Source organism: Carassius auratus, chromosome 47 (genome assembly GCF_003368295.1).
Source record: "Carassius auratus strain Wakin chromosome 47, ASM336829v1, whole genome shotgun sequence".
NCBI classification, from domain to species: Eukaryota; Metazoa; Chordata; class Actinopteri; order Cypriniformes; family Cyprinidae; genus Carassius; species Carassius auratus.
The window spans coordinates 5,414,623-5,440,363 of NC_039289.1; the positions used below are offsets into that span (position 1 = coordinate 5,414,623).

The window sequence follows — 25,741 nt, forward strand, 5'->3', positions numbered from 1 at the left end:
ATAGATAGATAGATAGACAGACAGACAGACAGATAGATAGAATGAAAAACAGACAGACAGACAGACAGACAGATAGATAGAATGAAAAACAGACAGACAGACAGACAGATAGACAGATAGGTAGATAGATTGACAGACAGATAGATAGATAGATAGATAGATAGATAGATAGATAGATAGATAGATAGATAGATAGATAGATAGATAGATAGATAGATAGACAGATAGATAGATAGAATGAAAAAAGACAGACAGACAGACAGACAGACAGATTGACAGACAGACAGACAGATAGATAGATAGATAGATAGATAGATAGATAGATAGATAGATAGATAGACAGACAGACAGACAGACAGACAGACAGATAGATAGAATGAAAAACAGACAGACAGACAGACAGATAGGTAGATAGATTGACAGACAGACAGACAGACAGACAGACAGACAGACAGACAGACAGACAGATAGATAGATAGATAGATAGATAGATAGATAGACAGACAGACAGACAGACAGACAGACAGACAGACAGATAGATAGAATGAAAAACAGACAGACAGACAGACAGATAGACAGATAGGTAGATAGATTGACAGACAGACAGACAGACAGACAGACAGACAGACAGATAGATAGATAGATAGATAGATAGATAGATAGATAGATAGATAGATAGATAGATAGATAGACAGACAGACAGACAGATAGATAGAATGAAAAACAGACAGACAGACAGACAGATAGACAGATAGGTAGATAGATTGACAGACAGACAGACAGACAGACAGACAGATAGATAGATAGATAGATAGATAAATAGATAGATAGATAGATAGATAGATAGATAGATAGATAGATAGATAGATAGATAGAATGAAAAACAGACAGACAGACAGACAGACAGATAGATAGATAGATAGATAGATAGATAGATAGACAGACAGACAGACAGACAGACTGACAGACAAACAGACAGACAGATAGATATATATAATGACAGACAGACAGACAGACAGATAGATAGATAGATAGATAGAATGATTGAAAAACATTTACAGAATGAACAATAGAATGAAAGATAGAGAGATTGCAACAGAGTGATAGAATCACAAGACTGATAGAAAGAGCAATAGATAGAATGAACGATAAAATTACAGAAAGAATGATAAAACGATAGATCAAACAATAGAGCAACAAAATGATACAGCAATAGAATGAGACAGAATGATAGATAGATAAAATGATGGATGGTTGGACAGATTCTAAAATGTCTTAAAAAGTTGATAGACAGAATGATAGAATGATAGATGGAGCGATAGAATTACAGATAGATAAAACAATAAATGCATAGAACAATAAAGTGATACAATAGAAGAAAATAGAATGATAGAACAATAGATTGCAAGATAGAGTGATAGAACAAATAAAATAGAGGATAGAGAGAATGGTAAATAGAACATAGATACAACAATAGAGCGATAAAACGACTGAACAATAAATAGAACTATGGATAAATTGATGGATAAAATGCCACAACAAAATGTAGTATAAGACTGTTTGCACATTTTCTACTAATGCTTATATAATCCATTTCAAACTTTTCAGTTTTGACCTTCCTGATGAGAAACTACTTCCAAGGTGTTGTCATTTCATCGGGGAAGAGGGGTTTAAGAGAGCTCTAAAGATGTATGACAATGACAAGACAACCCTGAAATTTCCTCAAAGGATTCAAATCGCTGCAGTCGTTGCCAATGACACCCCAACCGAGTGCATGAAAATCCCAGCTTTCCGAGACCTTATTTTATTACTGTTTAACATTTGTAAGATAAATTACACTCTTTCAGTGAGGCGTGCGTCCCGTTTCTGTTGATTGTCTTCATCATTATTGCTTTGAGAATGGCTTTTTCAGCGTGGAGAGCTTTATGGAGTGGGATAATCAGCAAATGGGAGCAGTGGATGAGCAAACAAAAATGAAACAATAATATATAAGTGTAAAAGGACGCAGCACTGCCAAACCTTTGTAATCTTTTCCACAAGTTGCTATTACTGGGGCTGCGGTCTACAATAACACGTCTGTGGGAACAAACACTCCTTTCAGAACACTGATGAAACAGAGTCGTCAATTTAGGAATAAGAAGAGTCTCTTGAGTCGCTCCTAATGAAGCTAACATGAAGGGTCCTGCAAATTGTCACGCTTTCAGCAATGTTTCAAGTCATTTCATCAGAACTTTGGGTTAAGGGTTTGTGTTTGCGATTGATTGCGATAAAAAATTAAGAATTACAATAAAATTAAGTAATCATAAAAATACAAAGTGTTCAAATATTTTGATCAATTATCACAGTTTTTCATTAAAGGATAGATAGATAGATAGATAGATAGATAGATAGATAGACAGACAGACAGACAGACAGACAGACAGACAGACAGACAGACAGACAGACAGACAGACAGATAGATAGATAGATAGATAGATAGATAGATAGATAGATAGATAGATAGATAGATAGATAGATAGATAGATAGATAGATAGATAGATAGATAGACAGACAGAAAGACAGGCAGGCAGACAGACAGACAGACAGACAGACAGACAGACAGACAGACAGACAGACAGACAGATAGATAGATAGATAGATAGACAGACAGACAGACAGACAGACAGACAGACAGACAGACAGACAGACAGATAGACAGATAGATAGATAGATAGATAGATAGATAGATAGATAGATAGATAGATAGACAGACAGACAGACAGACAGACAGATAGATAGACAGACAGAGAGACAGATAGATAGATATATAGATAGATAGATAGATAGATAGATAGATAGATAGATAGATAGATAGATAGATAGATAGATAGATAGATAGATAGATAGATAGACAGACAGACTGACTGACAGACAGACAGACAGACAGACAGATATTTAGATAGATAGATAGATAGATAGATAGATAGATAGATAGATAGATAGATAGATAGATAGATAGATAGATAGATAGATAGATAGATAGATAGATAGATAGATAGATAAGTAATAATTTGGAGATGGATTGAAGGGAAGGCTTGCAATGCAATAATATGTCAGTAAAAATCACATTTGCACAATGGGAGCCAGTCACCCGCTGGAAGCTGAGAGGTATAAATGATGACCGGCATTCACATGCATCAATACCGCTCTGACATTTCTTCATTTAAAGTATCTCAGACCACTGACAGCGACTGCCACACCAAAAGATTGATACATTCAGTTACGCAAACCACATGGGTGTGCTTCAATCAATAGAAGCCATTCGGCTATTGATCGTTTTAAAGATAAATATAGACGGTCATAGATGAGTACATTATAAAAGTTGATTAAGGTTAAAAGGGCCAGAGGATGTAGTCAAATGTGGTCTGAAATATCTAGAGGCGAAATCACAAAACAGTTGCACATTTCAGTGCAAAAAACCCTGCATCTGATTCACTAAACTGAAAAAAATACAGTGTCATCGACAAACAGACAGACAGATAGATAGAATGACAGCAGACAAATATAAGGATAGACAACGCTCGTGTCTAATCAAGTCAAAGTATTCTCAATCCTTAGACACATCTGCCATGTGTACTTCCAAATCAAATTGATGTTTGGAGAAAAACAGCTGGAGGATTTATCGGGATGGTCTGGGTCGAGTCTAAATTGCTGGATTTTGGCTGGGGCAGCATTTTAGTGAGCTGAAGTCAGGCAGTGACCAAGCCACAGCTGACAGGGCCAGTGCAACAACTCGGAGAGCGTTGCAGAAGCTAATGAGCAGAGGTGTCACAACATTTCAAAGTGTTGCTCCTCAGATCTGACAGCGCCTCTGTTCTCTCTCTGGTGTGGGGAGGTCAGACTTGCTCTCAAAGCTGTCTACAAACAGTGAACGAGAGGGAGAGAGTGTGTGTGTGTGTGGGGGGGGGGCGCAATGTGTTGAAAAGAGAAATGCAAGAGGAATGGAGTGAGATGCAGTGGTGAAGATTTCCCTCCCATCAGATCAGATACTCTCGACGACCTGAGGGTTTATGTAGCCGAGGATAGATTTTGTAAACCCCTTCTAACCCTGGCTGTGATGTAATCCACACAGCTTGAGGGATCATGGGGGAATAAGGAGATCTGTCATATTTCTCCAGGTGGGGAATCTTCACAACGCACTTTGAAAACCCAACAAAGCCCTAATCAGTGCAGGAGATCCGATATTTCTGTCTAACTGGGATATAAATAGAGACCGTGCGAGCAAAAAAAGTCAGCTCTTACTTATTACTCTCACATTTAAAATGGTCAAAATCAATCAGATATCAGCAGACAGATGAATCCTGGATCAGAGGAAAGCCGTGTAGCACAAAGTTTTTCAATCCTGCTCCCGCAGCGCTGCATATTTTGCATAACTTTCTTATCTAAGACTTGCTTCCGCTGGTTAATAGAGTGCTCCGTGTTCACACGACTTTACATGTTAATCATATACACACACTCACACACACACAGACAGATCAACAGACAGATGTTGCATAGGAAGACAGATAGATAGATGGAAAGAGACAGACAAACACACACACACACACCCACACACAGACACACACACACAAACAGACAAGGTCCTATAGCATTCATGCGATAGCCGTCCCATTGAAGCTGAGATAAGAGACCCCCCCACCGCCCCACATCCCATCCCCATAATTCATTTCTAGAACTCATTCCCAGGACAACACTTCCATCCACCTGCCACAGCGATAAGAGGCTCCAAAATCCAGACACTGACTTCATAGGAAATCAATTTGTCCCCAAATGTACAGTAAATGACTGGGCTTTACAAATTCTGTTCCCATCCTACTGCGGAGGAGCGTCCCATGGACGATGACAGACACCGCTGAATCAGCATCCAATCACAGGCCAGCACACATCATTTCATCCCCCCATCAGTGCAGCCTTCAGTTAAGCACACTACAGTACAACACTCAAGCCTGTCTTTTTGGGCTGCACACATTTAAAGCCTCTGCTTCACACTTTCTTGTTTTGTTTAATTTTATTCTAGCTCTCCATCCTCATTTGCATCCTGTCTTCTGAACTGTCTTGTTTAATAATACAAAGACAAACACTATGATTCATATTATATTTGTCGGAATGTCATATTCACAAAGCGACTGAGCATAGTTGTAATTGTTTTGTTTTTTTGGTGCTATTATGCCAGTATAATAATCAATTTTTATAATTTTAATTATTTAATTTTAATTAATTTAATTTGGACTTTTAGGAGTATGTGGGATCAACCTCGCCTTTATCGTGTGTTGAGGAAACAATGATATCAACAGTGTTACGTATGCATGCGCCGGATACTTTACTTCCTGTACAAGTGCGCACCCGAGTCCATGTTGCTTGCACATTCACGTGACCCGTGCCACAGCTTTGGAGCAACCGAACTCAGACCACCTTCTCCAGGTAGTCTCGGGTTCAGTAACCCAGTGCACACCAGGGTCCGATGACAGCGTTCACATTAGCGATTTTTCATGCTAACCGTGCACCGTTCCGCACTAAACTGCCAGTGTGAAAGCCCCCTAAATGCTCTGTTGGTTTACTTTTGGTACTATAATAGGGCTATAAAACTAGGCTGACATCTGTTATGTTTAAAGATTTATTTTACCACGTTTTTGTATTTTTTGAATAGTTCATATTTTATTCCATTTTAATGATTCAGTTAAAATATTCAGTGTAGTAAATGTTTAAATTTTATTTTTTACAAACAGATTTTACAATTATTATTAAATGCTGTTCTGCAATTTGGTTTGCAGTGTTTACTTTCTTTTTTATTTATATGTTTTCAACAAATTTGTGAATTTTTTATTTGAAAAAGTACTGGAATGGGATAACGCATGTTGTTTTGCATCGCTGGTTGCAGTCTTTATTTAATTATGTTTTTTTTTATGTTGTTGTGAATATATGTAGTAAAAAAAATTTGTAAAAAAATGATTTTACTTTTTTTTTTAGTAAAAAATCAACTTATTTCTTTCAAACTGATTTGCAAATTATTTAAGTAAAAATATTTTTTTTTTGTTAGTTTTTTATTACATACAAATAACAAATAATTGAAAAACTCTCTGTTCTCTAGATATTGGTGTGATCTTAAAAAAACAGTTAAAATCCTCAAATTTAGATTTACTGCATCTGACTATTTCAGTTTTTTTATCGCCGACCTGAAAAATAAAAGGGCAATGAGTTTTTAGTATGGAACTGTAAAAGCTTGGCTTTAGTTGTTGTAAACTGCAGCAATGTGGCAGTCCAGGACTTTATGGACAGCAGGTGTGTACAACTTCTGTGATCGCCTGCTGAGCCAAACTCATAAAAGCTCGTTAATCTCCAGATCTGTGTTTTCTTTTGCTCCGCCCCCTGCTGTCGTGTTGGGCTGCCAACCGGGCCGCCCTCTACCTGTCTTTGCCAACATTAGTCTGACGGAGCAGATGGACCTGAGGTTGTATGTGTGTGCCGGTCCTTCCCAACAGCCCGAGGGTGCAGGGACCCACACAGCCCATAATGCTGGGGTACTTGTCAGCAAATGAAGAATGATTGTCAATGATTTGTTGATCAATTCTCCATGCAGGATGGAACGTGCCGAGGGATGATTTAATGAGCCACTGGTGACTGGCGAAGTGATCATTCGGCATAAAGAGCAACCGTGTACAGGGGGACTGGCTTGCCCACATAGCCATCAATCAACAGATGCGCCCATGTGCGAGATGCTGCAGTGGGCCGAGTTGGGAAACGTCCCAGAAGAAAGTTGCTCTCTAGGGTTGTAGGGCAAACTTCATTCATCTTTTACATGCAATTATGGAGCCTGATAGCAATGGGACAGAGGGTTTCTGAAGGGTTTATTTTGTTTTGTTTTTGTATATAATAATACATAAATATAAGTATATAAGTATGTAAGTATTTTTTTATTATTAAGTTACATTTACATTTATTAATTAAAATGTATTACAAATCTTAACAATTATAATAATATATTAACTATTGGCACCCTTTCTTTTTTTTCGGTTAACCATTGAAAAATCCAAGAAGCAGCTTAATAGCAAATATATACTTTTATTAGCAATAATATTAGCAATAATGCCTGTGTGTTGCAATATGTGTACAGGGACCAAACAAGGCCGTGGAGGAAGTGCACACGAGGTTGAAGGTGGAGAAAATATATGGTAGTCTGTTGGAGGCAAATGCAATGTATTACTGGAGAAAAAGGCTTTGAGGACCGAAAGGGCTGCTTTCACTCCATTTTTGAAATGCACTGCAATTTTCATACAGCCTTTCTGGCAAATAACATCAGGCCAGAGGGGACAAGGGTCGAGGGAGCAGCACTGAACTAGAGAATGGAGGAGTAGATTGAAAACGAGAGACTGAGAGACAGAAAAAGGGTTGGTGTGGCATTTCCGATCGATAATGAATTGAAATAAATGCTATAATTCATTCAATTCAATGTCATCTGCACATAATATTAACAGCTTTAACTTGTCAATGCTGGCAGGTGTGATAATGCACGGCTAGCTGTGCATAAAATGATTTTAATACACTCCATGGAGGCTTTACATCATGTGGTAATATATAGTATATTTTATAGTATTAAAGTATTAAATGCAAATATTGAATCAATTATATATAATATATATGATCTATTGTAAGGATCTGGTGCAATTCAGTCCAGATCCATCCATTGAAAACGTAACCCTTTCAAGTAAATGATTGGATGAGATTAAATTGCTTCTCAGACTACACTTATTGACTGCTTGCAACAAAGTGAATGAGTATTGAATCACACGGGTGTGTTTTGGACTGACTGCATTATGTCTGGACTGTAAAACTGTAAATGCGCTATTCAGCTATCTACTTCCCTTGAAGACTGAGTAAATATGACGGCCAGCATTTATATTTGGCTTTTCAATTGTTTTAATTCACCGAACGACTTCCCAAGCCCCATTAGCAGCAGTTGTGACCCATTGACTTGAATCTGAGTATTCTCCACAAACATTTGTTGATCTAAGCTGATTTGCGGTTTAGAGCATGGACCTTTAACCCTAAAATGTAGAAACTTAGTAGATAGATGATCACCATACTCTTATTTGTTGCTGAGACAATAATATCCAAGTAAAGCTGCTAAAAACGACAATATGCTAATAGCATATTCAAATTATATTTACATTATACAGCTTAAATAATGCATATTTTTGTATGGAATGATTAAACTAAAAGCTTTATGATTTTTCAAAAACCTTCAGGAATACCTCGCAGTCAAAGGACAAGTCAAAGTTGTTGTTTATGGTAATCAACTACTATTTTGTCAATAAAAGTGTATTTGAACCTAGAATATTCATTTGAAGTCAACTGTAAATGCATTTTGTGTCTGTTGTAGCCAGTTTGAAAGCTTCTTTAACTTAACAATACTGCCAGAAAGAGGGTGTTTAGAGATGTCTCTCATGCTTGAGAACAGTTACAACTAGCGATCCAAACCCGTCAAGAAATTTCTGCACCGTTTTGTGTCTCCAATGAATGTGTGGACTATTCAAGCATTCCTTAAATGATTGAAGATCACTAAACTGAATGCGTCTCAATCCAGCTCATGTGTCTCCTGGAGCGGGAGTCCCGTGGAGATTGACGGACAGCCTCGTCTGGCTGATGTTGGCATGTGGTGCGTCTGAAGAAAGTGATCTTGTCCCTGCAGCGAGCCTCTATAAGCTCTTTCTCATAAATGTTTCAACTGCCCGGCAGATGTGTAGTTAATAAATTATGCAAGGATCCTAAATACCTCTCGAGCACAACTTGAGTCCCAAAGGATGCAGTCCAAGGACATTGTGTTGCAGTGTCATTTAACTACACTACACATTTTGTTCCTGAGATAGATAGAAAGTGATTGTAGATTTTGTGAGGGCAAGGAATTTGGTTGCAAGAGTGTTGTTATGTAGTTTCTAGGGTGGTTTTTACAGACCTAGGCCCAAAAGAGCCCACTCCCAAGTCTCTGTGATATGAATTCTAGATATGGCTCAGTGTTCCTTGTTCAGTGTACGTCTTTGGGAATGTATGCCCGCATTTTACACCAATTTTTAATGCATTCTTGCCAAATTACACCTTTCCTCAGTAAACCACCCAATCTGAGGTACAGTATTATTCATGTTTGCAACATAAACAGTCATGCTTGCAACATAGCAGGGCAAGGCTAATCGTAGCAAGCTGTGCTAATGAATACAAATAAAAAAAGAAAATCAAAGAACATTTTTCGCTACATAATTCATCCTTTTGTCTGACAACACGTTGACTGCGGAGATCAAGTGTTAGGTTTGTACAAAATGTGGTCAAGGTTTTACAGTAATATGCAATTAGCCTTCTGCCTTCGGCTGTAATTAATATTACACACACCACTAACGGAGAATGCTCCACAGGAACAGCCAATTGCTAAATCACCCCAAGGAACTTTCGACGTCTAGAAGTGTCGGAATTACATAAACATCAATTGTTTTCTTCCGTTTGCGTCAAAAATCTGAAATGAATCCATAAGGCTGTGCAGAAAAGTATAAAACATTTCTGTGAATCAAATCAGTAGAAGTGTTATTAGCAAACACGCCAGTTAACATCACACTGTGCTAGCGACAGATCGACTCTTTGTTATAGTTTAGCATAATTCACATATCGAATCTGCAGCTGGCTTGTGCAAAGATTGATCAAGAGACCCGGGATAATGCAGCTTTGCTAACCTTTGACCTCTCCACCATAACACAGCTGGGACCTTTGACATCAATTGTAACATCTGATAATAACAACGTCTACTTATCATGATTCAATCCAGTTCAGAAGGATAAAACTCCATCCTGCAGTATCACTCCGAAATACACCACATTATGGATGTTAACTGCTTATGGAAGACTATCATTTCATTCTCCCTTCAAGTGATTACAGTAGCTAGTCCATATATATTATTCCTGTCTCTTTTCTACCTCTTTATCTCTCTCTAATTTTTGTCTCTACAGCATAGCCTTGTGCTCCTGTTCAGAGTGTGCTCTCATTTCCTCGAAACCCTTCCAACCTCCAGCGCAGCTCTCCCTTCACCTGTTCCCGTTCCTTTCTGACAGAGAAGAATGAGCTTTGTGTAGCACTGTCAGATCATGCAGCCACTTCCCGTACATACCACCTCGCAGTTTGCACCAGGGGTTCCCAAATTTTGCAGTAAGCTGAACCTCCTAGAGACAAAATTATTTATCTATACCCCCTTTTAAATGTATATTATAAAATGATTTTAAACATTTATAAACATGCAATACATTGAAAATGTGTTGATCTTCTATAATGCTAATAATAATAATAATAATAATAATAATAATAATAATAATAATAATAATAATAATGATGATGATGATGATGATGATAATAATAATAATAATGATTGTTAATAGTTATTTCTATTACAATAATAATAATTAGTAATAATAATAATTATAATAATAATAATAACACAATTTCTTTCCTATTATTATTATTATTATTATCACTATTCAATTATTATTACTGTTAATGTTATTGTTAATAATTATTTCTAATACTAAATAATGTACTTACAATTTATTAATTTATATACTGACAGCAACATAAGCAACATAAAAATAATAATTCCTATTAAAATAAATAACAATTAAAACTGTAAAAAGTGACCAAATGTAAAAAATAAAATAAAAATAAAAACATGAATAATAATAATAATAATATTTTTTTTCAAAATATGCTATTTTTAGTAAATAAGGTTTAATAAAAAATGCATTTGCATGTTTAAGTGTGACATTTTTTTGGATCTTCTATAATAATAATAATAATAATAATAATAATAATAATAATAATAATTTTAAATATTATATTTTGAGTAAATTAAGTTTATTTACCATATGCACTGAGATTTGTATTACAAATCCCCAAATCTACAGTTCCTTTATAATCTCTGATTGGGAAATAAAACCAAAACAAAACAAAAACAAACCAAAAAAATCGATACACTAAATTTAATTTTAGCAGACATTGTAAGTCTTCATCAATTCATTGGTTTTACATCAAGGGTCAAAGGCATAACCCTAAGAAGAAATGCTTGCATTGGTTTTATATCCAATTTTACCCATCTGCATAAATTCAAGTGCACTTCTAGAGCTGCAGTGAGCCCCTTCAAATGTCCTTGACCTCTTTTGTCCCGACCCTGACCTCTCTTAATCCACTTACCAATCTCGCAGCTCTCTCCCGAATAGCCCTGAGGGCAAAGACAACTGTATCCCTCCCCCTCGGTCAGACAGCTCCCACCATGCAGGCACGGGTTGGTCTGGCAGGGATCATCTTCTGCTGTCGAAAAAGAACGAAAAGAAGACAACCAGGTTTTAAACACTATTTATAGCCAGATTCAAACCTAAATTTCCCAAATGAGCACCAATGCTCAATGTTTGTATATAAAGTATGTGCACCCAACCCAAGTTTGGGCCCCTTTCATTAAACACAAGCAGAAATCGTTCACTTTTCTGACTGAAAACGAAGAGTAGCCTGAGCGTATGACTTTCAACAAGGTGAGAGATTAGCACAAGTTTGATGTCATCCCCCTTTCATTATGACAGATGCTCCACAGGGAAGGACAATGCGATTCACTATGTCCGCCTCTGATGATCCCCGGCCTTCATAAATTATCCGATCATCGCCTAGAGTAGCGGTGCACACTTTTGTCTATTTTTATTGCACATTACCATACCGTTCTCGGGTCATAAACACACTTTATTTCCGTGAGCTATGACTCTTGACACAATCTGTACGGTGAAATGTTTTGGGGTGTGGGTGATGTGTGCAGAATTTCACAGATTAAGTCATAATTACATCAACTTGCGGACAGGGAACCTTTACAAGGACGTCAGTATACGACTTGCTCCGGGAAATTGATTAAGTGCTGCTTTATAATCTGTTTCCAGCCACGAAACGCAATCTGACAGTGCATCAAACACACCACGTCTCCTCCGGTATAATTCCTAACGCGCAATTATTTACAGCAGGGGAGATAAATCGCAACACGGCCTCGCAACACACGCAGTGCGCATTTGACTTCCCACATCGTATCGAGTTTTACTTTGTTACAGGCTGTTCGAGAGAAATGAGCTGTACTGCTTCTTGTCTGTTTCGACAGCATGTTTTATTTCGCTCCTCTAACAGAACTTTCTTGAAACACACAGTCCCTTAAGAAAACCAAACATGCAATGATACACAAGCAAAGTACCAAAGCAGATGAAAGGCTAGGTTTGCAGTACAGTAGCTCTCTGTAGCTACTCCACTGCAGTTGCATTTCTCTTCTAGTTATTTGTATTTACAGACAGCATTCAGCTCAGCTCACCATGCTGAAAAAATCCATGTGAAATCCCATGCTGCTAATGCAGCACTGCTAGCACTACTAGACCATCACATTCATGCCGTAAAATAAAGAAATGACTAGATACAAATCAATGACACTTATATATTTAAAATATGTCAATGCACGTTTCTTTCAGTTAAAACAGCCTACACATGTATTATAACCTGGGACTAGTTTAAAAACCGGGGGGAAATGTGAAAAATGATATAAAATATGAAGCTTGGTTTGATTGAAACTAGCAAACCAGATTCCATAACACAACAAGTGCTGGTCTTTTCAACAGGGTGGTTGACAGCAGACATCAAAACCTATCAAACCCATCCCATTTTATATATAAATTATTCATATTTGAAACTGGCTCAAGGCCTCTCCCACACTGCTAAGTGACAAACTAAAGTGGTTTCTAAAACTAAATTAAATCCACACCCTGTATACACAAACACAACAGGCAAAGAACACCATGAAGGACAAACTCTGAAAGTCGGTTTTGCAGTCAGTTGTTCTTTTAGTCCAAAGACAACAGACAGCAGAAACTCCCGGCTGGATGGCTGAGATTGACAAGTATATGACACATGAGTGACTGCTGCTTCATAGCCAGGAAAAAAGGATAAACATTCCCCTGTTTTCTCTCATGGGCACTCAAAGCCGGCTCGGCTCAGCGAGAGGCTATTGTGAATTCTCCACACAGGGCACGATGACACCGAGATCCACACTGACCGATTTTAATAAATGCCGCCCGGACCGGAGACTCCACAAGAACGACAGAGTTCAAGGACTCCTCGTCATCATCGTGATGAAATCAACTCTTCAGCGCCCACTCAAGGGCTTTTTCATCCCAAATCCCGTCGAACGGATCGTTTTCTGAGAGGATGGAGAGCTCTTGTCGCTAAGCTGGGAGTGCAGTGCAGGGGGAAAAAACATTCAGGTCCCAAACAATTAGTCAGGACATAGGCCATTCCCTGCACAGATCGCTAGTCCCGATGGAGATCGCTTCCCTAAGCTGTGGATAATGTGGAAATACCTCAGCAGGTGGTTCGAGGCGTAAATGCATCTGGTTATTCAGGCCACATACTGTATGTAAGCTTTACTCATCCCAAATGGAATTATGCCAGTATGGAAAATGTAGGAGTGTTGCAATACTCAAGTGAGCAAGCAATCGTGGAAAGAGTAACCTGGACACTCGAATACTAAGTCAAGATAGGACAAGGAGAACACTTAAGGGAATGATTTGAGAATTAGCAGATTGATCTAGATCCATTTTCCAAGTGTGAATGGAATGTGCACACCCAATCAGATAGTTATAAGATTGATAAGGAACATTAAGATATAACATAACGAATCCGCTGTTTTCTGTTCCCATTGCTGCTCTATTTCATTACTGTGCTGTTTTTGTCAATAATAATGGCAATGAGAATGATAAAAAAAAAACAATAGTTAAAAACCATGAAAAAAAAAACAGAAAAATAAATTTTAAATCAAAATAGTAAAAAAATTGACAAATATTTAAATAATAAATAAATTGAGGATGATAATAGTTAAAATCAGCATTTATGTTAATGAAAATGCTAAAAACAATAATTAAAAACGGAAACAAAATAAATGAATAATTAAAGTAACAATATATTTTTATAAAACAGTAAAAATATCAATAAAAATGTTATATAATAATAATAATAATAATAACAATTAAACTGTTTATAAAACAGTAATAAAACTGTTTCTGTCAATAAAAAGAAAATAATGAAAAACAATAATTAAATACTGAGCCAAAATTTAAAATAAAAATTAGTTAAAAAAATATGTGTAAAAAAAAGTATAAAAAATAAATAAATAGCACAAACATGGCAAAATTTAAATAAAATAAAATTTTAAATATTATTATACCAATAAAAAAATAAAGTGACACTAAAATTATAAATACATAAATTGAAAATAAAATTCTTATGAACTTAAAAATAATAATAAAAAAAAAAACAGTAAACGGTAACAAAAGTGAACATAAATGTATAATAAAAAAGCTACTACTACTAATAAATCGATTTTGCAAGTTTAAACCGATGTATAAGTGTAAATAAAACGACTGGAGCATGTTTTCAATAAAATACTATTTCAGTATTTCTACTTCAAAATGTCATTTTTAATTTAATGTTACATGCTATTTATTTTTTCTTTTCTTGTGAAATCTTCTAGCAATTTCTACATAAAACACCAATTTTTCTTTCAATGTAGTGATCTGATTGATCACGATGCATTAAGTAACTCTTGACGTGTGGTGAACGAGTAGAAGGGTTGATAAACAACCACAACAAAGAAAACAGAGGAAAAGGGATGAAAGCAATAGCAGTTAAAAGCCTTTTCTGTTTCGTGCTGTAGGCTTATGATTAATTACACAGCAAGCTTAAAATAGTTCCTTCTTCCCCAATTCCGTCTCTTTCTATTTCTCCATGACTTTCTCATTTAGGTCCACGCACTGTTTGCGGTCTCAGCGGACGCTGAACGAAGCTCGTCCTGCGAAGGAAACAACTGCACAGAGGATCAACACTACAAACAATACAAGATAATAGTCATTTATCATGATAAACATTTGATTACAAAAGAGTTTCGAAACATCAAGTGCCTGAATCCCAACTTCTACCAAACAGCATCTGATCTGCACAACTTTTTTGAGGAATCAATCCAAAAGACTCCCAAATGAGCGTCACTTGTTTGAGAGACTAGCGTTAACCCACAAACACACTATGTACTGAACCAAACAGAAACAAAACCAAGTCTGCTAGTAAATATTGCACGATTTAACAGCAAGAGGAGCGACTGACCTCCAAAGCAGATGCCGGACCATTAAAATGTGATCTTTTTATTCAGCCACTATCTCTCAAAAACACAGTCCATGGCCATGAGGGACAGTCTCTAGGAAAATAAAACACTAATAGAGTGCTTCGCTGCCTCAACTCTTGAGTGTATCGTCTCCCTTCTGTCATAAACAAGCTGGTTATGATGCTTCGCCGAGGCCCTTGTTAAGGGAGTAATACTTGAAGACTTCATCACAGTAAGATCCAATCAAACCCTCTGAGATCTTCACACTTGAAAACAACGGATACAAATTATAGTGGCTGGCCTGCACAAATAAATCTATCTGAAGGAAGAAAGTGTTGCAAGAATTTCAGAGGTACTTCTGTATCTACTTGCTGAATCTCGTGATTTTTTTTGTTAACACCCTGAACTTTCACAATAGTTTGTAAAGTCAACTTGTGGTCTGGACTTTTATGGCAAGTCGATCACTTGGTGGCCATCTTGAAAATGGCTCCAAGCAGTATTTCCGATTTAATCTCCGAAACAATTGGTCAAGATTATGTTTAATAATATAGTTAAATCTAAACAAAATTGCTTTTTATCTTAAATTATGCTGTTTTCTAACAGTTTACTGTTTGCATCTTTACAGTTAATGCGCATACACAATCAAAAGCACGGAAACTCTTAGAAAGACGACCTGCTCTTTAAACTGAAACTCCTTCTGGGAAGTATATGTTTACGAGTTGGAAAGTTATAATTATAATATTGGGTTGGTTGGGTGCGTTCAGATCAGTTTTGGTTGACGCGAGATGGTGGTTTTCTTCAAAATGATGACTTAAGAATGAGGAGCTGTAAACTAAATTATTAGATATTATATCCTAACTGTACAATACTATCAAATTTTATACGTAATAAAAAAAAAAAAAAAATCGACAAATTTATCGTCAAAATAGAGGTTGCATTCAATGTGTTCGCAATGTTCTCTGAAACTCGTGGCTAAAGGAAAGTTTCCCGCTCGTAATTTTGACATTGGGGTATGAGTGGTTAAACGAATTAATAAAATGCATTTGTGTTTCACTCGGTCTCGATTCACGCTCGCGGAAAGCGTTTGAGAAACAGTGTCTCTTCCGCAGCTCGATACACTTTCAACTCATTTTTTTTGTCTCAAGCGAGACTGTACGACATTGTCATTACATGATTTGGCCGATTTTTACACAGAAAGCACAACAACGCACCAGATTTAAAGAAATGACCATTCATGTTTTCATAACCACTGGCCAAATTCAACAACAAAACTAAAATTAAATCATCTTTGAGAACATGGGGGCCCCTTGGGGTTTCGGGGGCCCTACGCAGCTTGCATATTTTGTGTATTGGGAGAATCGGCTCTGATACAATCCTCTGTAACAATTTAAATGCACTCCTATATTCCTACATATCTAATTTATTTTTAATAAGTGGATCAGATTCCCTTTTCCCTTTATTTACACATAATTTAAAGGGATACTTCTCCCAAAAATGAAAATTCTGTCATCATTTATCAGTTGGTCCCCATTGGCCTCCACGGTACGGTATAAAAATTACTATGGAAGTCAATGGAGATCAGAAAATATCTTATTATTTCTTTACATTCAATAGAAGCAATGAGATCTTGAGAATGAGTAAATGATGACCGAAATTTCATTTCTTTGGGTGAACAATCCCTTTATGTGTCGTAATAAGCTACTAATAAGTAGCTTAACATACTAAAGCTAACTTTCACAATCTTTCCCATTCTGCTCATTTACATAATTACACAAATCTTAATGGCCAACCTGTTTTCTACGTAAAGTAGGAAGACTGAATTCCCCAGGAAAGTTTTTCAGGATTATGTTTTGATTAATATTTGTTAATTTTTCATGGAACATTACAAAATTTGGTCCCACTTTATATTAGGTGGCCTTAACTACTATGTACTTACATAAAAAAATAAGTACAATGTACTTATTGTGTTCATATTGTATTGTAAAACACTTTTGCTGCTATCGAGGTGGGACGGGGTAAGGTTAGGGAGAGGGTTGGAGGTATGGGTAAGTTTAAGGGTGGGTTAAGGTGTAAAGTATGGGTCAACAGTTTAATTATAAATGTAATTACAGAAATTAAATACAGATGTAATTACAAGTAGTTTTTTTTTATATAAGTACAATGTAAAAACATTTATGTACACAATAAGTACATTGTACTAAATTATTAATTAAAATGTAAGTACATAGTAGTTAAGGCCACTTAATATAAAGTGGGTCCCAAATTTTCTGTAAATTTTTTTAGATGATTTAATAAGTGGTCCATGTCCTTCTTGTTATCACTGTTGAAGCTTTTAATATTCATACAGAATACAGAGTTTGCAAACTATACGTGTTTACACGTAAATCAACCAACACTAAGAAATCATCATTATACCAGATTTTCTGGATTTAAGCTCTCCCAGTTTCAGCGCATTGCTCTACAGTAAGTATTGCTGTGCATAAAACCGCTGTGGGTGGTGCATCATTAAGTGAATTAAGCGCTACAGTTAGTCACAATACAAACAAAAGATTTTCACATCTCTAAATGAGTTTATCATGGTTCTTGCAATGAAGATTATGCATGACACCAGCATCTGAGCCTTGGAGGTCAAACCATCAGTGCTCATCATTCACTGAATGTGAGGTTGCAATTACTGTGGAGGTAAGCTGAGTGTGCACCTTGGGAAGCCGAGGTCTATTTCTACCACAACACAGATAACTCTGCATCCCTGTGGACCCCAGCAATCTACTGCCACAGAGCAAGCAGTGATTTAATGCTGCTGGAAGAATGAAACTGAGGAAGGCTGCAGATGCCGTTTCCCACCAGTGAGATGACGTAACTTGCGCTGCAGTGGAACAATTTCTGATAGCACTCAGCATTTGCTGGAGAAAAGCAGAGAGAGTTGAGCAAAACTGTGTCTAGGGGATCAAATTCAAACATTTGTCCACTTCTCTTGCATAATTAGTTAGCGAGATCCAGTTGTTTGCCAAAAGGTTGGTTAGTTGAGGCATCAAATGATGCTTTTTAATCTTAATCAAATCAAGGAGACTGTAAAAAAAGATTTAGTTCTGTTTAATGCTTCAAAAGTAATAACAAGATCATTGATTGGAAACTTAAGGAATAGTTCACTCAGAAATTAACATTTGCTGAAAATGTACTGGGCCTCTGATCATCCAAGATGTTGATCAGTACAGATTTCATAGGAACAGATTTGGAGAAATTTAGCATTACATCACTTGTTCACCAGAGGATCCTCTACAGTGAATGGGTGCCGTCAGAATGAGAGTAGAAACAGCTGTTTAACATATTTGTTTACAACTATTTTGTACTTTTTTTTGCTTGTAAACAATGCTTGATCTGTGCATACTTCAAGCTTTTTCTCCCTGGAGAAAACAATATTATGGATAGAGGACTCGTATTTTAGCCGAAAACAATGATTTACAGTTAAAATGTCTTGATGTATTTGTTTCCTACAAACACACAGCTTTTTGCTTCTCAAGACATGAGTAGTATGGATTTCTTGTGGATTACTGTGTTGTTTTTAGCAGCTGTTTGGACTCTCATTCTGACGGCACCCATTCACTGCAGAGGATCCACTGGTAAGCAAGTGATGTAATTTCCACAAATCTGTTCCCATAAAGAAACAAACTCATCTACATCTTTGACAGCCTCAGGGTGAGTCAATTTTCAGCCAATGTTAATTTTTTGGAAAAATATATATTAACGCATGCCAAGCTACAAGCTTCTTATAATTTTAAGGTATTTAATCCACAGTGTAGTTATTCTTTTTATCTGCAAGCTAAACTATAAATAGATGGAAGCTACAAGTGGCAATATTTTTTAATGCATAAAATATTATATATTACTTAAATATGGAATATTTAAATTATATCATGTATTATTTAAATATATAATATTAAATATATAATAAAATATGATACAATGTGTCTATATGTACTGTTATATATTTAAATAATGTATTATAATAAAGGATAAATTATATCAGATAATACACACACACAAGCACAAATACTGTATATATATATATATATATATATATATATATATATATATATATATATATATATATATATATATATATATATATACATACACACACACATACAAACACACACACACCAACTGAAGCAGTTCATTGGAATGAATCATTAGTGTAAAAGTGACACTGTTTTTAAACGGCTGAACTAGTTTCACTTAACTGTAGTTAAATTAGTTTTGTTGATACTTTTAGTTTGTCATTTGGCACCACTCTTATGACACCAGATCTTTCCCTTGTTAAACTACAACACATTTCAGGAAGTAATGTTCAAAACAAATCTGACCTGCCAACATTTGACATCACTGAGCCGAAATGACTACGATAAATCTCACTGCACAAAATCACTAGCTGAAAACGGCTGAAAACCATCTGAAAACTCATATGAATCATAGAAATAAGAGTTGACACTATGTCAAAACAAGTAGGTTTTTTTTTTTTTTTTACCTGCAAGCAGTTTCAAAAATCTTTTTTTAGACCTAAGAAGTCAAGAAATGAGAAAGAAACACAATTCAAAGAGCTTAGAGGCACGTAATCCTCAAACACTTAAAACCTACAATTTCAGGTCAGATTTCAGCTGGAAAAAGGCACTAAACTTCATCCTAGCAACGGAAATCCTAAAATAATCCTGACATTGAACAACCCAGTGTTCCAATAATATCCCCGTCTTGACGTACCTCAGCACTACAACGAAAAGATTACAGCCTGTCGGTGTCACAAGCATCCTGAGATTTGCATAAATAACTGAAAATCGCATATTAAACATCCCTTTTAATAGCCCTGATGCTCAAACAAACCTGCTACATTCAAGAGTTTGGTGTGAGGGACACAAGCCTATATTTCATATTCTTCCTATGAATATGAAATATGGAAGAAACAAGGGGAAGAGAGCAAGGGATAGAAAGAGAAAGAGAAAGAGAAGAGTGTCTGTGCTATTGTTAGTGCCTGGAGAGTCTGACACAGTTAACGGTTGAAGCTTCTCCATGCTGTAGGCTTCAGGCACATCAACAGTCCTTTTGTTCCCGTCTCTTCTTTCATTCTCCCATTCCATCTCCTGCTTGTCTCAGCTGACGTGCCCTGCTGAACATCATTTGATGTCGCTGAGGTTGTATCTGAACAATAACGCTGCTGTTGTTTATGCACAAAACGCGCCTGCAAGCTTGAAGTGGCATGAAGAGGTCCTCTACTCAATGTGGAGTCACTCCTCTTCTGAGTAATTCTGTGCACACTGAGTTCAGTTATTAATGGGGAGTACAGATTAACTTGAAAAAGCTCCTTGAAAAAGTAATCTGATTACATAACTCGCGTTACATGTAATGCACAACCACAACACATCAATGTACAAAATATAGCAGTGTGTCCATACGCTGAGATTGCGTCTTGTCTACGTGCACAGACATTATGAAGCACATTAAATGCTAGGACACATTCTCTCTCAAAGTGATAGGAGAGAATAAAATGCCATGCTGCTAAAATAAGCATCTCGGTGGGGTGTGGAGAGAGTCGGGGCTGTCTGGTCTATTCAGCTCCGGCGAGATACAGCAGGGAACCTGTATACGTAGCACGTATAATCAGATAGAAGAGGGTACTTCATCACCGTGTTCTGAACTCAATCCAGGTCAGCAGCGCATGCTCCACGACACTGACAATGAGACCGCTGGATATCAGGAACATCAGACTTACAGCTCAATTTCCGACTTGGCAGAGCTCGCACTGCGTTTATGAAAAATGCTGAGCATGGGATGATGGACGGAAGATGAGTTTGAGTTTACAAAACGGCTTATGGCCAAAAGAGGGATTTAAAGGCACAATATGTAAAATTTGCTTCCATTAAAATATCCAAAAACCACTAGAACAGTGTTATAGATTTTGCTGACTTGTGCGGTTACCCAAATGCTTCAAAGAACGTTTAAATCCAAAGAAATACGCAATTTTTACTAGTGACACGGACCGTGTCCATAGTGTTATTGTGTAGCCTGCCAGTGATGTCATAACCCCTCGATTTCTGGTTTTGTGTTGAAGAAAACATATGGAGACACCAAAGAGGCTTTAACATTTTGTGCATTTTAATAGACCGGTGATGTCCGAACAGAGTAGCATTATAACAGAACTTTCAAACGTATCTACTGTAGTATGATAAAACAGCGCTGCTCCACTGCTTTCGAGCCTTGTGTCACACTCGTTCAGCAACCTCGTTTTGCTTCGACGGCTTTCAGTCTCACCTTGCTTTATTCTACTGCGTTAATAAATCATTAGCTCATGATTTGTGCCCGAGTCCCGTCTGATTGCATCAGCTGTGGGGATGAAGACCACAACTCCCATGATTCCACACTCAGTCACAGCATCATCAAACTATGCCTTTGTTTTGAATATGCGGCCTCCAGCAGTATTGCGCCTTTAATATCAGGGTTTATTTAGATAACTAAAACTAGAAACCAAAAAAGGTTACTTGAAATAAAATAAACGTTTTTTTTTTTTATTTTTTTTATTTTTTGTTTGTTTGTTTGTTTAACTCCCATTAAAACAACTAAAACTAAAATTAAATTGAGTAAATATATATATGACTAAAAACAACTAATAAAGATGACAAAAACACACGACTAAACTATTACACTTTTGGCTAAAATTACAATAAATCCACAATGCAGCATATATAAACAAATTTTCAACTTATATGTGTTTATCTTTCTATAAACTTGTCATTCTGTCTACACAAACACACACACACACACACACACACACACACACACACACACACATGTTGGTATATGTGGTTTATGGGGACTCTCCATAAGCGTAATGGGTTTTATTCTCTATTTTCTATTGCCCTACCCCAACCCTACACCTAAACCTAACCCTCACAGGAAACTTTGTGCATTTTTGGATTTTCAAAATAACTAATTCTGTATGATTTATAAGCGTTTTGAATTACGGGGACACTAAAAATGTCCTCATAAACCACCTCCTCATTATAATACCTGTGTCACACCTATGTCATTATACAAATTTGTGTCCCCGTTAACCACATAAACAAGCTCACACACACTCACACACACACACACATATATATATATATATATATATATATATATATATATATATAATTTATTTTTGATCCGATGGTCTCTTGTTCTGTCTATCTGTTATTCTGTCTACGTATATCGCTCATTCTGTCTATTTGTCTATCACTCTGTTTATCAATCTGTTGTTCTTCCCGTTATTCTGTTATTCTTTGTCTATCTATCAGTCTTATAAACATGCAACATGCACAAAAAAAACAAAAAAAAACACTAAAGGTATCACAGTAACATCTTCTTCCCTGACCTTAAATTAGTATTTTAAAAAAGGTCATCAAATCCCGCTGACATTTTGATGTTTACAATTGCTTTCGTGCACACATATAACAAACATCGTGGTTGCTGATACATAAGACCACCCAGTGGATTGTGTGGGTGGTGAGACAGTAAATAAAGCATCTAAAGCAGGGTGTGATATTTGCCTGGAGAGAGCCTGGCAGCTCGGTTAGCTGCAAGTACAACTGTTAGCTTGTCTGCAAACAGTAGTAGAGCTCACAGGATCAAAGCCAGAATGCAAGAAAAATCAAGTCCTGCTATCTTCCTCACCTCTGATTCGATCATTATCTCCCCTGAACTATGGGAAAGTAATGTATTCTGAAAAAAAAAATGTAGGTTGGAACTTTTCCCCAATTCTTCTGGTCAATGTGAGTTAGTACAGATGAGGTTTTAAGACATCTTTCTAGCTGAATTTACTACACTGATCATATATTCATTGTGTATTACCTTCTAGACAAGGTGATTCATCTTAAGGAGCTGAAGGATAATAACTCACAGGCTTTCTATTGTCCATCCGAGCCCCAGATTGGGCTTTATCATTCTGGCAGTGAGCAGAATGGAAGTCTTGCTCACAGTTTCAAAAGCAACAGCACTGGGTAACAACCAGCTACAAATGAAGTATATGAAAAAATAATTAAGTATGCAGTATATGTGAAACATAATAAATGGCAAGTCTCAAAGCAATTTAAATTGAGATATTTTAAATACTTTTTATTTTTTAATAATTTTACCATATTTTACATATGTAATTTATTCTAAATAAATACATTATTGAAATTAAATAATAAAAATGCTAAAAATAAAACATTAAAATATTATAATTTAATTTAAAATACAATTCAATAATGCATACCAAAATAAAAAAATATAAAATGCTAACATGTCTGTTTACATGTGCATTGCTATATTTAAAATATAATTTTTTTTTTACATTTTAGCAAAAAAGCGAAAATTAAATTAAGATTAAAACAAAGCAAAAAAGAAAGAAAGAAAAATAAAATCTAACAAAAGTAATATATTAAATGTTTTAATAATAGCATATATGTGTCAAGTGTACCGTGTAAAGACAGATAAGCATGCTTCCATGTGCGTTCATGCTTCGCTAAAATTAAATATTAAATATAAAGATTTCAGCAAAATGAAAATATTACAATTTTAGCTAAATCAAATGAAATAAAACCTAAAATAAAAATAAAAACAAAAAACATTGATTGCTTATTATTAACCCTCTCAAAAATTGGATTTGGATGCCTTTTAGACTTGCACTGTACATTTACTAACAGCTTGTTTTCCTACAAAAAAAAGAGAGGAAGGAACTAACTAGCTTCTCTAATGTTTTTATAATCTGTTTTCTTTATTAATTATTATACAATTAACAAAAGCAAAAAAGGCCCTGAACACTAGCTTGCTCTGTTCTTTTCCTATTCTATCTTTATAATTTTTTTTATTATTAAACGATTTAAAAAACCTTGCTACATGTACTCCATTAAGCTAACGGAGACTTATTATAGCACTTGCATATCATTGCTCTTTTGTGGATTTTGATTGCTTCCATTGTCCTCACTTGTAAGTCGCTTTGGATAAAAGCATCTGTTAAATGACTAAATGTAATGTAAATGTGTGTGTGTGAATGAGTACACTGCACCTGTCTGTCCTACAAAGAGCGATGAACATGTCTGTTTCCATGTGCAAACAGCTCCAAGGCATGTCAGCGAGAGTGATGGAACAGCAAAGCCGCGTAAGACACAGCACCTCCTCGTCTTATCGCAGAACGATGTGCTTCTCTAATTAAGGGCAAGCCGTTCTGGTGCTGGTGTTATGACTACCGTGACGGCGACTATTTTTCAAAAACCACTTCTCTGATGCCTAAAAGGCCTCGGGGGAGAGGCAGAGAACAGCAGCCTCTCCACCGGCAGATCATTGATTAAAAAGGCTTATGAACTTCCACCTGCGCTGCAGGAAAAGGAGGACAAACAGGGCTCGCTGCTCTTTGTGCTCAAAAGCAACTGATGTTTGCAAGGAAACTCTCTGGCAAAAATCTGCTCAAAAGCGTGTTTCTTTCCGAGCTACATTTCCAGTTGAAAACAGTTGTTTAGCAGCAGTTTTGTCTCGTCTTCTCTGTGCAATTCAAAGTTTTGAAACAGTCAAAGCTCTGCAACAATGATTCATTTAACAAACTTGACAAAATCCGACGGTAAAAAACCTTTTGTTCTATAGTTGCTGCTGCAGAAATATGAGTCAAAAGCTGTATGGTCTTGGTTAAATGATTCATTCTTTTTAGTGTGTTTTCTATACTTTAAGTTGCCATCTGTTTACATTTATTCCACGCCAGAGGCCTACTAGAGCTGCTCTCAAGATCAGTACCTTGTTTGACCTTGTTTGTTTCTGGGGTCTTGCACCCGAAGAAAGTCCAACCCAAGGAAATCGATTTGAACAAGGGGAGGTTGAGCTTATGTATACGGCACCATTTTGAACATGCATATGGACTAGAGCGAGACTGGAGTCAATTACTGAACACATCTACTGGCTTCTGCCAAAATTGATTTGTTTCGGGCTAAGATCTCTGCCTTAAGCGAGACGCCCTAATTGCACTGGCCCTAACCCTCTAATTACTCTGAGTCTGCTGCAATTCACTTCTTTGCACTCTGTTGGTTTACCACGCAAAAGAAAAAAGAACAAAATACAGAAATATAGTGGAAAAAAAGGAAGAATGAAGGAAAAAAATACTAAATGGAGACGGAAAGACCAAAAGAATAAGAAGGATAAAATTAAATGAAGGAAAATAAGAAATATACACATTGTTGAAAGCAGAAAGAAATGAACAAAAAGAAATAAAGGATGAAAGGCATTAGGAGAAGAAAAGAAAGAAATCGAATAAAAAGAACAAAAAATTATATAAATGTAAGAATTGGCTAAACAAAAAAAATAAAAGAAAATAATGAAAGGAAATGAAATGAATAAAATGCACAAAAACACAAAAAATTTAAAGCAAACAGAAAACAATGATAGAAAGAATGAGAGAAGTAAAGAAAAATGAAGGGAAATAACAAAAGAAGGGAAAAAATAAAGAATGAGCA

General features: G+C 36.2%; 1 protein-coding gene across 2 annotated transcripts in view; it reads right to left on the bottom strand.

Annotated features, from left to right (window-relative positions):
- Window positions 1-25,741, bottom strand: part of LOC113064889 (neurocan core protein-like) — a 102,043-nt gene that overhangs the window by 25,653 nt on the left and 50,649 nt on the right. Inside the window, exon 9 of one of the 2 annotated variants that reach the window (XM_026235884.1) lies at window positions 11,258-11,371. In XM_026235884.1, coding sequence (XP_026091669.1) covers window positions 11,258-11,371 — 114 coding nt within the window. Of the gene's footprint in view, window positions 1-11,257; window positions 11,375-25,741 lie in introns of both variants that reach the window. The other variant, XM_026235882.1, reaches the window with a different exon arrangement.